This window comes from Ischnura elegans, chromosome 12, assembly GCF_921293095.1.
Source record: "Ischnura elegans chromosome 12, ioIscEleg1.1, whole genome shotgun sequence".
Classification (NCBI taxonomy): domain Eukaryota; kingdom Metazoa; phylum Arthropoda; class Insecta; order Odonata; family Coenagrionidae; genus Ischnura; species Ischnura elegans.
Window position 1 is genome coordinate 36698966 of NC_060257.1, and position 14535 is coordinate 36713500.

General features: G+C 40.3%; 2 protein-coding genes across 5 annotated transcripts in view; both read left to right on the forward strand.

The window, feature by feature from the left end:
• LOC124169386 overlaps positions 1-14535 on the forward strand; it is a 39217-nt gene that overhangs the window by 12402 nt on the left and 12280 nt on the right. For all 3 annotated transcript variants that reach the window (XM_046547977.1, XM_046547978.1, XM_046547976.1), the window contains 4 exons: positions 1219-1484; positions 1992-2159; positions 4120-4340; positions 6367-6505. In XM_046547977.1, the coding sequence (XP_046403933.1) occupies positions 1219-1484; positions 1992-2159; positions 4120-4340; positions 6367-6505 (794 nt within the window). The remainder of the gene's footprint in view (positions 1-1218; positions 1485-1991; positions 2160-4119; positions 4341-6366; positions 6506-14535) is intronic.
• On the forward strand, positions 7551-12488 carry LOC124169384. 2 transcript variants are annotated; one of them, XM_046547975.1, is made up of 3 exons: positions 7551-9805; positions 9921-10232; positions 10304-12488. In XM_046547975.1, exons 2-3 carry the CDS (start codon positions 9927-9929, stop codon positions 12440-12442), a joined length of 2445 nt encoding a protein of 814 aa, XP_046403931.1. In that variant the 5' UTR covers positions 7551-9805; positions 9921-9926; the 3' UTR covers positions 12443-12488. The 2 variants fall into 2 exon arrangements, with proteins under 2 accessions (XP_046403931.1, XP_046403930.1); XM_046547974.1 differs by having other exon boundaries at positions 7551-10232.

Sequence of the window (14535 nt, forward strand, 5' to 3'; positions counted from 1 at the left end):
CAAGTGTATAATATATGCAATTAAATTATGTGCAAGTCCTCGATATACGAAGATGATGTGTACCAAGACCTTGCTCGCAAGTTGATAAACCTATGCAAGGCATTGAGGAGAGTGGTTATCCTGCAGAATGCAACACTGCATCACCATCGTGCCTTAACTCACGATTGTGACAAACTGATCTAGCTTTCAACGTAGCTGGAGCTGAAAAAAAATCGCTGCCCGCGGGAAGAAGGAATGGGCGAAACGCTGTACAGTTCCTGACTTCATGCCGGATTAAATGATATTAATTTAATGTATAGTATACTTTGTTCAGATTATGCCCAAAGTTCGAGTTCCTCTACGCCACGTTGTGTCGCATCGGCAAACTTCAAAGGTGCCAAATTTGAAATTTCGAGTCTGCTTGAATGTTTTGAATGTTTGTACCTCCGAAAGTTCATAAATCCATTGTGTGTAGGGAGAGGACTAACTCTACATCGAATTTACGAGCGTTAATGAGTGGGTCACCATAATTCCACAGGAATGAAGCTTGTTATATGATGTTGCGTTGTAACATTTTATTAATTTCTCTTTGTTTCACGTCACTTTCAAATATTTTATTGCACTTTAAATGATACAAACTCGGGAGCAAGGGAACACCCGTCCGCCATAACTATCACAATCCGACTCTCCCTTTTCTTTTTGCGTCCCTCACTACCATTATTGCTTCCCATTATTGCTTCCTCACTACTATTATTAATTTAATTCATTTAAATAAACAGCATGGCAGCTTGTTTACAGTGTGTATATTGAAGTATCTCCTACTGAAGAAACAACCATAATTGACGCCCTTGGGCATAGTACAGGATGAGAACTTAAACGTAGATCAATGATGATAACGTAGTGTAGTGTATATCCACCTAAATGCCGTTGCTTTTTCCCGGAACTTAAGTTACTTTTTATAGGTAATAAAGTTACTTTTTTAACCGCCGGGACTGAGGTTCGTAATTTTGTAATAACAAAAATTTCGTAAAAACGTTTCTTTTGCTAAAGATTGGATAGGCCTTTCTGTCGGGACCAATGATTTGCTTTGTAATAACGAGGACTATGTGATAACGTTTTTTGTATTAACGAGAGTCTAGTGTACTAATAATTAATTTGAGTAACCAGAAAACCAATAGCCTTTTTATTTGATTATATTTTATATTGTAAAGCTTCACGGCTATACTTTTTTATTCCTAGCTTACGGCAGCCTAGAGAAAGCATTAAAAGGAAAAGCAGTGTACAAAGTGTTCCGGACAATGTTTCCTGTCCAAACTGGAAGTAAAAGTGATAATTCGGTGGAAGTAGATAAAGATGCATCTAGAGCCAAGGAAAAAAACAAGAGTAGCAAAAATAATGACAAATTTCCTAGAACTGATTTGCTTTTAAGTCCTGATCAAATGGTTAAAATAGGATATCCAATGCCTCTAGTTAGAACTACACCTGATGGTGCAAAACAGCCATTGGTAAGTGAATGTTTGTATATGTTGGCCTATGGTTTCTTCATGCCAAAATACTTGGATGAGATGTAAATTATTATCTCGTCGAGATGATTTATATCATTTAAAAATTCATTAATTTAAAAATCACCTTTATTTATTTAAGAATATTATTTGAAAATTATGTCTTTCATTTCTATTAATGATGCACTTTGTCTATGGTAAAATTAATATTTTTCCTGCAAAAGAAATCTTTCTTATTAATTAAAAAAAATGCATGTACAAGAAGCTTATGGTGTGTCTAGGAGCACATTGTGCTTACTTTGATTTTATTTTTCACACCTCTTGCAGGAGAAGAACACAAATGAGAATAAGTTGTAATGAAGCTATAAGTCCTCAGTAGGTCCACTATAGTGCATGCATGCATTCAGGCTACTGTGGAATTGGGATTTTAATTCTGCTTAGATTTCTAATATCTTCAGACATCACAGTGCAAATTTATGGAGATATTTTCTGATAAAATGGCTTTTTCAGGTGGTTCCCAATGAAATGGGTGAAGTTGAAACAAAGATTGCTGGCAGTGTTGGAGCATTAATTAAGAGCTCTGCATTTAAGGAGCATGCCAAGAATGGTCTGCATCAGGAAGTAAATGGTGTTGCTAATGGAAAGTTATGTAATGGCGTGGCTCATAGTGAGGGAGAGGTATGCAGTCATTTATATATACAGTTATGAACGCAAATTTTTGAGACAGCAGTTGGGTTTTGATAACACTGTTCAAATCTGGACAGAGCCTTTGCATACCCTCAAACAGAGTTCCTCACCTTTCAGTAATAAGGTAGTTTCCTTCATCAAAGAAAACGGAAAGCATTGATTGCGATTCGTTACCCACAATTATTGTATTCATAAGGTACAAATTATTTTGTTTTAGAAATTCCAGTTTAGATGAATGGCAATGGTTAATTTTAACCTCATTTGAAAACAGCCAGATTGGTGCCCATGCGATGTCACTCCATGTGATGTCACAGGGACCTAGTTTCTATACGAGTAGATTGCAGTTTCACATCATTTGAGATTACCAATGCATGAATGAGGCACAGAGCTCAGGGGAACATCTCTTAATAATCACCCATTAAAACTGCCTATCATCGGAAAGTTTCCTTTGTTTGAAAGGGTATTAATAATCCTTATTTAAGCCAAGCACTACCTGTTAGCTGGGTACTCTGCTACCTGCCAGCAGCCTGCATTGCAGCGCACATATCCTCGCCCCAAGGTCACCTCACACGGCAGAAGCGGGAACCAGAATGACGTCACACGGGCTTCTCCCAGCATTCATACTTAGCCGACACATTTTCGGGCACTTGAAAACTTTCACTTTTCATTTAATTGCAAAAAATAGATATAGTCATTTAAAAATCTAAAAGTGTGAATGGGTACTCCAGGAGTAATAATGTTTCGATTTAGGCAATAAAAAATTAGGAAAGGAAACCACCCTATTGGGGAGCTATGCAGATTTCACTAAAAATCATTTATTCAGGTCCTGGGTTTATGCAACCCATTGTCATCTTCAGTTGCATTATTTCAGGTGAAGATGCTATTACTTTTTTGAACCCTGGAAATAAATTTTTTTTGGAAAAATTTGCATAATTGTCTCTTCTTTCCTTAAGCTGCATGATTGAAAAAAAAAATAGTCACCATGTGTTGTGGCATAGAGAAATGAACTGTTTCTCCAACAATGAATGCTTGGGATTCACATGTCTACGGATTAGTCAGGAATAAACTTCACCCTTAGTTATCTAAACTAACCTACCAATTTGAAATCCTAAATGAATGATTATGAGGTAACATAGAGAACAGAGAGAGCAAGGTCAGAAGTGTACTTTCCTAATTGCTATCCCGATATCTTTATTTGATCTAATAGTCATTGAGTCAACATTAGATCCAGTCTCATTTACAGTTAAATTGTTTACATTTTCAGGGTAGAAAAGTTATAAATTTACCCACCATAAGGTGCACTTTGACCGGGTTCCTATGTGTGAGAAAAAAAATTGTTAGCAGATCCATCAATCTGTTTCTTATTTCATCTTGTCTCAAAAAAAAAAAGAATTGATTCATTTGGAAAGAAAATTCTTCGTTCGTACACCATCTTCCATGTTGAGCTTTTGTCTTTGGTAGCTATGCAGAGCAGTGGATGGTGCACAATTTGTTTACACCTGCTATCTGCCTGTGTGCTTCTGTGGAGATAAAGCCTAACACAATTATTTAGTAAGTGAGCATATTTTGGAATCGTTATTTGAAAATATTTTCTGAAGTGCAGTAGAATTAAGCATAACAAAAACTGATTTATTAGATTTCAATAATAGGAACTGTATTTTGTAAGCCCTTAGGAATTTAAGGATGTAAGAAGCTGGAGTGAAGAATTGATTTAAAAAATTTTGCCTTGAATTATTCTCTGTGCCCTTGCTTTAAATTTTTGAGGTTAATCAAGGGCTTTTTCAGGTGATGTGATGGCTAAACCTTTTTTTTTTTATTAACGAAAGGTAAAAATATATCTTTTTCTTCTCTTCACTCAAGGTGAATTCCACTAAAGATGTTGAATTATCTTATAATCAGGAATGCTCTTTTTTCATGTGTCATCATTAGTCCTGTTAATTGATCATTTCAGTCTGAAGAAGATGAGGTGGATGAAGAATTATATGTTTTCACTAAATCATCCTATAAAGAAGTTGGGCCAAATTCTCCTATGTTTGCTGTTGATTGTGAAATGTGTATCACTTCCAATCACCGATCGGAACTGACGAGGATATCAATTGTGAATGAGAATCTTGAAGTTGTTTATAACACGTTGGTGAAGCCTCGTAGGAAGATAACAAATTACCTTACCAGGTAAGTATCCAGGTACATTTTAAAAATGTCTAAGTTCTGCAATATAGCAGGAATGGCCAAAATTGGGATATGGGCTCTATAGCCTTCAATACGGAATAGAATATGAAAATGCTCCAAAAGCTGTAATACAGTAGACTCTCCTTAATACGAACAACGTTATTACGAAGTTCTCGTTATTACGAAGCAAATCGTTGGTCCCAACGAAAAGGCATATGCTAGCTATAGTAAAAGAAACTTTATTGCGAAATTTTCGTTTTTACAAAATTACGAACTTCAGTCCCGGTCCCGGTGGCTATGAAATGAACTTTATTACGAAGTTCCCCGCATAAGCAACGGTATTTAGGTGCATATTCACTACGCTGAGCTATAATCATCGTGCCACGTTTAAGTTCTTCTCGTGAACTGTGCCCAAGAGCGTCAATTATGGCTCTTTCTTCAGAGTACACGCAACATCATGTAATAAGTTTCATTCCTGTGGAGCCATGGTGACCCACTCGTAACCGCTCGTAAATTGGACATACAGTAAGTGCCGATTCTTCCTACGCTCATTGGATTTACGAATTTTCAGAGATACGAGCATTCAAAAATTTTCAAATTTCGAATTTGGCACCTTTCGATTTGGCCGATGCTTCGCGGTTTGGCTTGGCGTAGAGGAACTCTCACTTTGGGCACAATCTGAATAAAGTATCATTGAATCCGGTGTGAATTTAGGAACTGTTCAGCGTTTCGCCCGTTCATCCTTTCTGCAAGTAGTGATTTTTTTCGGCTCCAGCTGCGTCGCACGCCCAGCTAGATCGTTCGTAATATCGTGAGCTAGAGCACGATTGTGATTCAGTGTTGCATTTTGTAGGACCGTATTTCTCATGATGTAATTTCATACAGTCCGGCCGGCGACAGTAGCCCGATGACGGCACAATAGGAGGTGCAGATAACCCTACGCCAGCACGGTTTACAGTCAATCGCTGTCCTCCAAACGCACCCTCGCCTTGTCTCTCAACGTTGTCAACTGCATAAGGCGCACCAAAATATGGCTGATAATCAAAAGAAACCTTTCTTCGAATCACCAAAACAAGTGATTCTTCCTCTTTCGGTCCATCAGGCGCGGCGTCCCATCCGCACCCTTTCTTCGTGGAACCCTTTGTAGGCGTTTCCCTTTCTTAGCTGGAAACCTTGCCCCTACCCCAACCTAGACCATTCTGTGTCATCGGACATCTCACAGGGGCCGTGCTGTTGGTTTATCAACTTAGGAACAAGGTCTTGGAACGCAACCAGTGCGTATATCGGGCTTACTGTATTCGGGAAAATATCAACCCTGGATTGCGTCGTGCCGCATTCCTCTGCTGAGAAACTGGAATGAATTTTCCTGTTTAAATAAATTTCCGCGTAATTTAATCGTGTTTATTAATTACGGTTTTTTTCCGATGATTCCTAAAAGAAACGTTGATACGAACTTCGTTATTACGAACTTCCAGATTTTCGGTCCCGCGAACTTCGTAATAACGAGAGTCTACTGTATAACAAACTCGTCCTTTTTGCACCGACCGTTGTTTTGCTTGGTTTGCGGGGATGCAGTAAGTGACCGCAGGGACCAAACATGGCCTCTCAACTGGCAAGCCTTGACACGTACGCTCGTGTACAAAAATTCTCGCACTAACTTGAACAGGATTAATTGCTGAGAGAATAAGCTCGAATAAAGCAGGTCAAGATGCAAAATAAGACGAGAGAAGAACATGTTTCGACCTCCAGGAGGCCCTATTTAATGCATGATGTTACTGATCTTCAAAAAAACATAGAGTTGAAGTGATTGGTGTAGACATCGCCAGAATAATTAGGGAAAGAAATACACATAGGGACACATGGGGAAGGGAGTGTTTGAGTTGACACTTTCATTAATACTACTATCCTCTATAAGTTTCCTCTTTTGACAAAAATGTGCATCTTACGAAATAAACAATGTTGAATTAATGTTCTGTTATGATGTTGATCTTGAAGTATGACTGACTGTAAATATTACCTTTTTTTTTAGGTTTTCTGGAATTACTGAGAAACTTCTGAAGGGTGTGAAGACTAGACTGAAAGATGTGCAGAGGGATGTGATGGAGTTGTTGCCTCCTGATGCTATCTTAGTTGGCCAGTCTCTCAATTTTGATCTTCATGCAATGAAGGTCAGTTCCTTATTTTCATCAGTAGTTGAATTTAATTTTGCACTACTTTTTTAAAAGTTAGAGGCAAGTTAGAGCAATTTCTTGCAAATTCATGCTGAAGAGTAGGGTCACCAGTGTATAATTATTAAAAAATATGAAAAATATATTGTACACTTCTTCGTTAAAACTTTCGCGGGTGCTCGTCATGTTGAATTAAAACTTTTGGGCTGTGTCGCCGCGTATACCTATATATATCAATTATAAACACGTGGATATATAAATATAGACACGTATACCTATATATATCAATTATAAACACGTGGATATATAAATATAGACACGTATACCTATATATATCAATTTTAAATCCCACCTCTTCAGATTCCCTTGAGAAAGCGACCAGCATCGGTCGGGAAACGTTGGGGCCACCCAAAAAATAAAAAAAAACGCGGCGACTCAGCCCAAAAGTTTTAATTCAACATATTGTACACTTATATGAATAAACTCGCACGCTCCGCGCGCTCGTTAAGGGGCTCCGCTCCTTAAAACCCCGGTTCCGGCTTCGCCGTCTACCTCTGTGGTCGCTCGAAGACTTTTAAAGTTGAATAATCTCATCTCAGCTAGGGACCGGCTTCGCCGGCCAGGGGGTAGGGAGGCGCCCCACTCATTCCTCGAAACGGTTTCACCGCTCCTCGCTGAAGGGCGGCTTCGCCGCCCAGGGGTTGAGTGTGGGTTGAGATGGGGGGAGTCTACAGCGGCTGCGGCGCTTGTACATCTACGGCGCATACATACATTAGGCTTCGCCGCCCGAGGGTTACTGAAGCTCCCCCTCACCTACGCCAGTTACTCCTCGGAACGGCTTCGCCGTTCCTCGTTGTGGGGCGGCTTCGCCGCCTTGGGGTTGAGGAGCCCCCCCGCGGCTGCTCCGCTTAATCCTCATTAATGCTCTTCTCCACCGAGAGGGGTGCCCAGGGGGATTCGGGGATTTTAATGTGTTATGCATGCGTTCACCAATCGTCCACAGTGATCAGGTAGCGATGATTGTAAAGGGTTGTGCAATACGCTAGGTTGGGACAAGTCAGGAAAGTCAGGAAATAGTCAGGAAAAAAAGTTTTGGTCAGGAAAATCAGGAAATCGTCAGGATGAGCGCCCGAAGAGTCAGGATGGATCGGATTGTGTGCCTTTTGCTGTGCCGCCGGCCACCGCACGCCGCACTGGCGGCAAGCGACAGCCGCAAGATGAGCCGAGAACGCCCGCGCCGCGCTGTCTCACCGCCTCCCTTCCCCTCGTGCTAACCCGTGCCGAACTGGGCTGCCGCCTTCACCGCCGAAGCAAGGAGTGCTGGCGTCGCTCTGCCTGCCGCTGCATGGCAAGGTTCTCGCATGTGTTCTAGCAATTCACCGCTTTACACGACGCAATTTTGATTGCGCCTTCGCACGTACGTCAGACTGCGCAATTCCGTGTACCGTGTAAAACGGCCTTTAGACACTCTTAACCCTCTCATGCATGCATGCATGCATGAAATCCTTTGGAGTAATCAAAAAATAAAATAAACATGTGACGAGTGCAAAAAGTGAAAAGGGTTGAAATTTTACATCGCTTGCTGCAGCGGTTCCAATTAGGCAAACGTTTAGCAAATAATTTAGACTATTGAAAAGGAACCAACTTCAATATTGAGCTCAGAGAGAATTCAGAAGAGTCAAAGCATTTTTAGAAAATTTCTAGAAAACATTCAGCAATGTGAGTCACTTAAAAATAACGATCATTGATTATAAAATAAATTTTGAAATTACCGATTGCTAATTCAGATGCACTATAATTGAATTCATATGCCTACTTTTAAAGCTCCTCTCGATCACCCGTCAGGTATGCTATCAGCTAAATAAAACTAAAACACATATATGCATATGCTTTTCACTAAGGATGACCATGTCATTGCAAAACGCTATTTTCTCACCATGCGTCTTGTCGTTCATTATCATGCTCTGGAAAAATTAGTTGATAATTGAGAATAGAGAAAAGTATAAAGTCTGAACGCAATGAAGATTACCAATAAATCTGGAGCAAAGTATCAATACCTGAATTAATGACTTTTGATCGGATAACCAGGCTAAAATCTCAAAAGTAAAAAGAATCCTTCACTTGGAAGAGGTTCTGATTCAATACAGTTGCAAGTACATATGACGTGAAAAGAAAAAAAATTGAAACGGTTTATCCTAATTTACCTTAGAAGTTTAGCAAGACTACCAATTTATAGCTTGTTCGAGTGAAGGAATAATTACCATAAAAAATATAGGTTTCTATCATGCGATTTACGATCTTTCCCGTGATGCCTGAGAAATATTTTTAATGCGCTAAAATATTTTTGAACTTCAATTATCACATGTTATGGGTTATTCTGCTCAGCCATTGCCTGGAAAATTGCTCTGTATTATTTAATGGCGTACAAAATAATAAAATTACAACTAGTTTTTAGTCTCACGTCTAGAAATGAGGTTGAATGATTTCTTACAATGGGGATACAGTGGAGGTCATGCCTTTCGGGTTGATGATGTAAAAACATAATTGTCTTTGCACGAATAAGTATGTTAGGTAATTTATCTCAAAAGTGGAAAAAAATCTAGCTTATCACATGTGATAGGAGCATCGCAAATCTTGTACATCACTTCTTTGGTATATATACATATTAATTTTGACCGATTCACTTTCAGCGATATTTTTTTAACGTGTGAGGGGTATTAAGAGGTTGTTGGTGCCGATTTGTATATCCATGAAATAAAAGGATTCCTAAATTCAAGTGCCCACGTGTAGTATGAGACGTTTCGTCCAGCTTTCTTCGTTTCTGACAGTTTGAGCACGTCGCCACTGTATAGCGGGAGGCCGGCATACACGGCAGTGTAACGCGCTCTTCTTCCACAAAAAGTCATTTTATCATTTGTGGACTACTGAGACCATTAACGGAGAAAGCGCAGGAAATATTGACTACATTGTGTTGAACGCATGGCGACGCAGCGTCTCAGGAACCTTAAATGAATTCTGTACTACCATACGACAATGCAATAGCAAAGTTGCATTGGGTCGTCTGTGACATAGTAGCGGCTTGGTAGGCTCATGCGCAGAAGCGAGTGAGGCAACCTTAGGCTCTAAACCTTGGCTCCACGGTCGCTCCTTTTCCGCGCCTTTCCCCCCACACCCCCCGCCATCCCACGCGCTCCCCGGGTCTACGCCCGCGGCGGGTCAACAATAACAGTGCGACGGTGACGAGTCCGGACGAGTCGGTGTGCCTGGAGAGCAGCGGAGGTTGCGTTTTCTTCATTGAAGGTAGGCTGTCACGAATATTAGCAAACTCACTGTCGTGTTATTTTATCCACTCCATTCGACTATTCATTGAAACTTAATGGTGCTGTAGTTCAAAATGAGATTGTATTATTTTCAGACCCGAATGCTGAGGCCCATTTCGTCTCTAGTCATGGTCGGGGGAAAGCAGACGTATTGGAACGAGGATTGGTCAAAGGAGCTTCATTTCAGCTGCTTCTCACCAAAGACTTCGACTGCATTAAAGCATGGATTGCCAGAAGGAAAACCAACATCTTTCTACTGCTCGGTGTGCTGCAAGACGAATCAACTCGGCAACATGGGTCGCGGTGCCCTGACTAAACACCTGTCATCAACCCACCACAATACTGCCGTCGAGAACAAGAAGAGCTGTTACGGGATCAAGATATTTTGTTTGCCTTCCGCTAAGAAGGTAAGTGATGGTGAGTTATTTGTAAAATCTTCGGGGTTTTCTGGTTCTCTACCCCAGCCTGATTTTTGTAGGTGACTACAGCAACTCCCTCTACCTCTACATCCGCGTCGGTGAACCCCACGGCGGCGGCACCTGGTTCCTCAGCATCGGGTGGGACTGCAGAAGACCCTCGGGACGATCCCGATGACCCCACACCAGCTTCACCTGCCTGCACATGTTCATGCCCATGTGCGCGATGTACCAACGAAGTTATCGCCGTCCCGAAGACTGCTGGTTTGCAAGGTCTTAACACCTGGTTAATGAAGCAAGATACTACCAAAGCTGAGATTTTGTGGTGTATCTATTGTGTAACGAGCCATACTTCTTTGTCTTCTGGGGGCAAGGCAGTGCAGTTATTTCCCACAATGTTCCCAGATAGTATGATTGCTGCAAAAATGGAATTGGGTCGGAACAAAATCGCCTATTCACTTGTACATGGTTTAGCCCCACATTTCCATGATGTTATCACATCTAAGTTAACCAAACTGGATTTTGTGGTAGTTTTATTTGACGAGAGTCTCAATAAGTGTAGCCAGAAGACTCAAATGGATCTTGCCATTAAATTTTGGTGTGATGATCAAAATGAAACGGTGACGAAATATTATGATTCAGTGTTCCTGGGTCGCTCAAGGGCGACTGATCTCATATCGGCATACTGCACAGCAATTCCTAGAAGTGTGCAGTCTCATGTGCTTATGGTTGGCATGGATGGCCCGAATGTTAATGTCAAGTTCCTGAAAGATCTCCAGATTTATATGAAAACAGAGTTTGGTGAGGATGAGCCACTGCTGCTGCTCATGGGGTCCTGTGGTTTGCACGTAGTTCATAATTCCTTCAAAGAGGGGGTTAGTAAGTGTGGCTGGAATATTGTCATGTTTCTCAGGGCCTTATACAATATATTTAAGAATGTGCCTGCCCGTCGCAGTAAGTATACAGAGTGGACAGGCTCTACTACTTTCCCAAATAAGTATTGTGCAGTGAGGTGGTTGAATAATGCACCTGGTGCCGATAATTGCATCAAAATATTGCCAAACGTAAAAACTTTTATTGAAAAAGTGAGAACTGGACCTGAAGAGGATAAAATAAAATCTGCCGGCTTCTTGTATGTTGCAAAAGCTGTTGAAGATAAGATGTTGGGGCCTAAGTTAGCCTTCTTCTCATATGTTGCAAGACTTGTTGAGCCATTCTTGACTACTTATCAAACCAATGACCCAATGGCGCCGTTCTTGCACACGGACCTGTCGAACTTAGTGTCGAACCTGCTTAGACATTTTGTCAAGAATGATTATGTAAATCGAAAGTCAGATGTATGTAAAGTTGACATTACCAATGAAGACAATCTGATTCCTGTGAAGAACTTCAATTTTAGTTTTTCTGTAAAGGACGCTCTCAAAAAAGTACAAGTATCTACTCCAGAAATGCTGAAGTTCAAGGAGGAGTGTGTGCTCCTGCTGAAGGCTATGGTTAGTAAAATTCTTGAAAAGGCTCCCTTGAATTACAAACTCTGCAGAGCCATAACTTTTTGTGACCCAGAACTGATTTCACATTCCAAAACTGCCGTTTCTACTCGACTGAACGGCTTCTTGGAACAACTGCACAGCCGCAATTGGCTTCCTGCAAGTGAGTGCGACACTATTTTGTCTGACTTTAAGGTGCTCTGTGACAAACAAGTATTTGCTAACGCCTGTCAAGAATATGATCGTCAGAGGCAGAGACTAGATCATTTCTGGAGAGGTATCTGGGATCGTTATAAGTGCTCAGATGGTTTAGTGAAAGTGATTAAAATGGCTCTGATCATAAGCCATGGCCAAGCTTTCATCGAGCGTGGCTTCTCCATCAATAAGGAGATAATAGTAGAGAACCAATTAGATATGTCTTTGGTGGCTCAGCGCCAAGTGTACGACTCAGTCAACGCTGCTGGTGGCGTAGAAAACATAAAAATATCTGCTGAAATGATCAACAGATTTCGGCACGCGCGCTCCGAGTATGAAGAAGCAAAGAAGCAGCGCCGATCTGAGGACGCTGAGGTCGAAAAAAAAAGGACCCATGAGAAGATGATTGGAACTGAAGTTAAGGAGCTTCAAGCCAAAAAGATGAAAGTGTTAGCATCAAGCCAGAAGGAGGCTGATGCCATTGATGAAGAAATAAAAAAGTTGACTGGTACTTTCTAACTTAACAATGGAGTTTCTAACTTAGACAATTTGTGAAGTGCACTTTAAATTAATAGTGATTTTTTTGTTCACCAAGTTTTTTTTACTGTTTTGACTAATGATTAAGTCACAGTGATTGCTAGTCCAAAGTGGCCATATTTTGTTTGGAAAGTCAATATGAAAGAACTATGATAATTTGTGAAGTGTACTTAAAATGAGGAAATAGTGATTTTTTTGTTCACCTTGTTTTTTTTACTGTTTTGACTAATGATTAAGTCACAGTGATTGCTAGTCCACAGTGGCCATTTTTTGTTTGGAAAGTCACTATGAAAGAACTATTATTATGTGTGAAGTGTACTTAAAATAAGTAAATTGTGATTGTTTTGTTCACCTTGTTTTTTACGGTTTTGACTAATGATTAAGTCACAATGATTGCTAGTCCACGGTGGCCATATTTTGTTTGGAAAGTCACTATGAAAGAACTATGATAATTTGTGAAGTGTACTTAAAATAAGGAAATAGTGATTTTTTTGTTCACCTTGTTTTTTTTTTACTGTTTTGACTAATGATTAAGTCACAGTGATTGCTAGTCCACAGTGGCCATTTTTTGTTTGGAAAGTCACTATGAAAGAACTATTATTATGTGTGAAGTGTACTTAAAATAAGTAAATTGTGATTGTTTTGTTCACCTTGTTTTTTTTACTGTTTTGACTAATGATTAAGTCACAATGATTGCTAGTCCACAGTGGCCATATTTTGTTTGGAAAGTACCAAAGTACCTAACGTGTAGTACTGTACAGTAGTAACATTTCTTGTAAGTTTTTCTGATATTACAATTAAAAAATACTGAAGTGTTGCATATTTTGAGCTATTTCCTTGTATATGACCTCTTATGACATCTTTCTTCATGCGTTAAAACTTATGGCGAACGCTAGAAAAAGTCAGGATATATCAAGATTTTGGTCAGGAAAAAGTCAGGAAAAGTCAGGATGGGAGGAAATTGAGATCTTGTCCCAACCTAGAATACGGAGTAATAGTGGCGACAAGTACCCATAAAAGACGACTTAATGGCAAGTTTTTCATTTTTTTGCGGGGGTTCCAACGGGATACCGAGGGTTTTATACTTGTGTTAAACAAGTGGTCACAAATAGTTCTCATCAATTCCGTGGCGATAAGTTCTAGTGGTCCGGAACAGTAGTCTGTCGTTTCTTTTACCTGGAGAGGCGATTTATTAGGCATTTTTGGGAGGTTTGACGGAGTTATCGGGGGTTTTAATAAGTGGTAGGGGCACCGGTTAAACTGTGACGAATACTATTCGGAAAGGCGACTTTAAAATTAATTTTTTTAAGCGATGTTCCAGGAGGTGATCGGGGGTTTTCTGGTATTTTTCCCCGTATGGTTTACGGTGGCTCGCCCTCACCCAAATATTCCGGATCTAGAGCTCAGAGGGGACGGGTAGTGCGGCGTAATGTTTGCGAGAAGTTCCCAAATAGGAGACTAAATAACACATTTAACAATTGGGGGGGATTTCAGGGGGATACCGGGGGTTTAAATGTGTGTACCCCTGGCGGTCACCATCCGTTCACATAAATTCCGTGGGGATGAGCCGTTGGGGGCGGTGGAATAGTCACGAAAAGTACCTAAAAAGTAGACTTATATGCAAAATTTTATTTTGGGGGGGGGGGGGAGTTGTATGTGAGTTTACCGGGGGTTTACAGATTTTTACTGCCAGCGGTCATCAATCGTCCACATCAATTCAGTAGCGACGAGTGGTAAGGATTGGAAAAGCGGCGGAATTGTGACAAAAGCACCCGAAAAGGCTAATTATATGCAAATTTTAATTTTTAGGGGATTTCGGGGGGTTTAAAGATGACGATACTATATGGTCACATTCATTTACTGTCATATATAAAAGAAGTATGCCCTATGACATACATATTTCGAGAGTAATACAATAAAAAGCAATCCACTCCCTAAAAAAGTGAGTAGTGCCCGCCATTTTTATTTTTTCGCGGTTTTATCCATTGAAACATTTATAAACTGTTTATGTTTTATGAAAGACAATGCATAGCTGTATGTAACTACAAAGTTGGAAAGAAATCGGTCTGGTAAAA

Coding starts and splice junctions, on each gene's coding strand:
- LOC124169384 (XM_046547974.1), top strand. CDS start 9,900: ATGAGATTGTATTATTTTCAGACCCGAATGCTGAGGCCCATTTCGTCT. Junction 10,233..10,303: donor GTTTGCCTTCCGCTAAGAAG/GTAAGTGATGGT, acceptor TGATTTTTGTAG/GTGACTACAGCAACTCCCTC.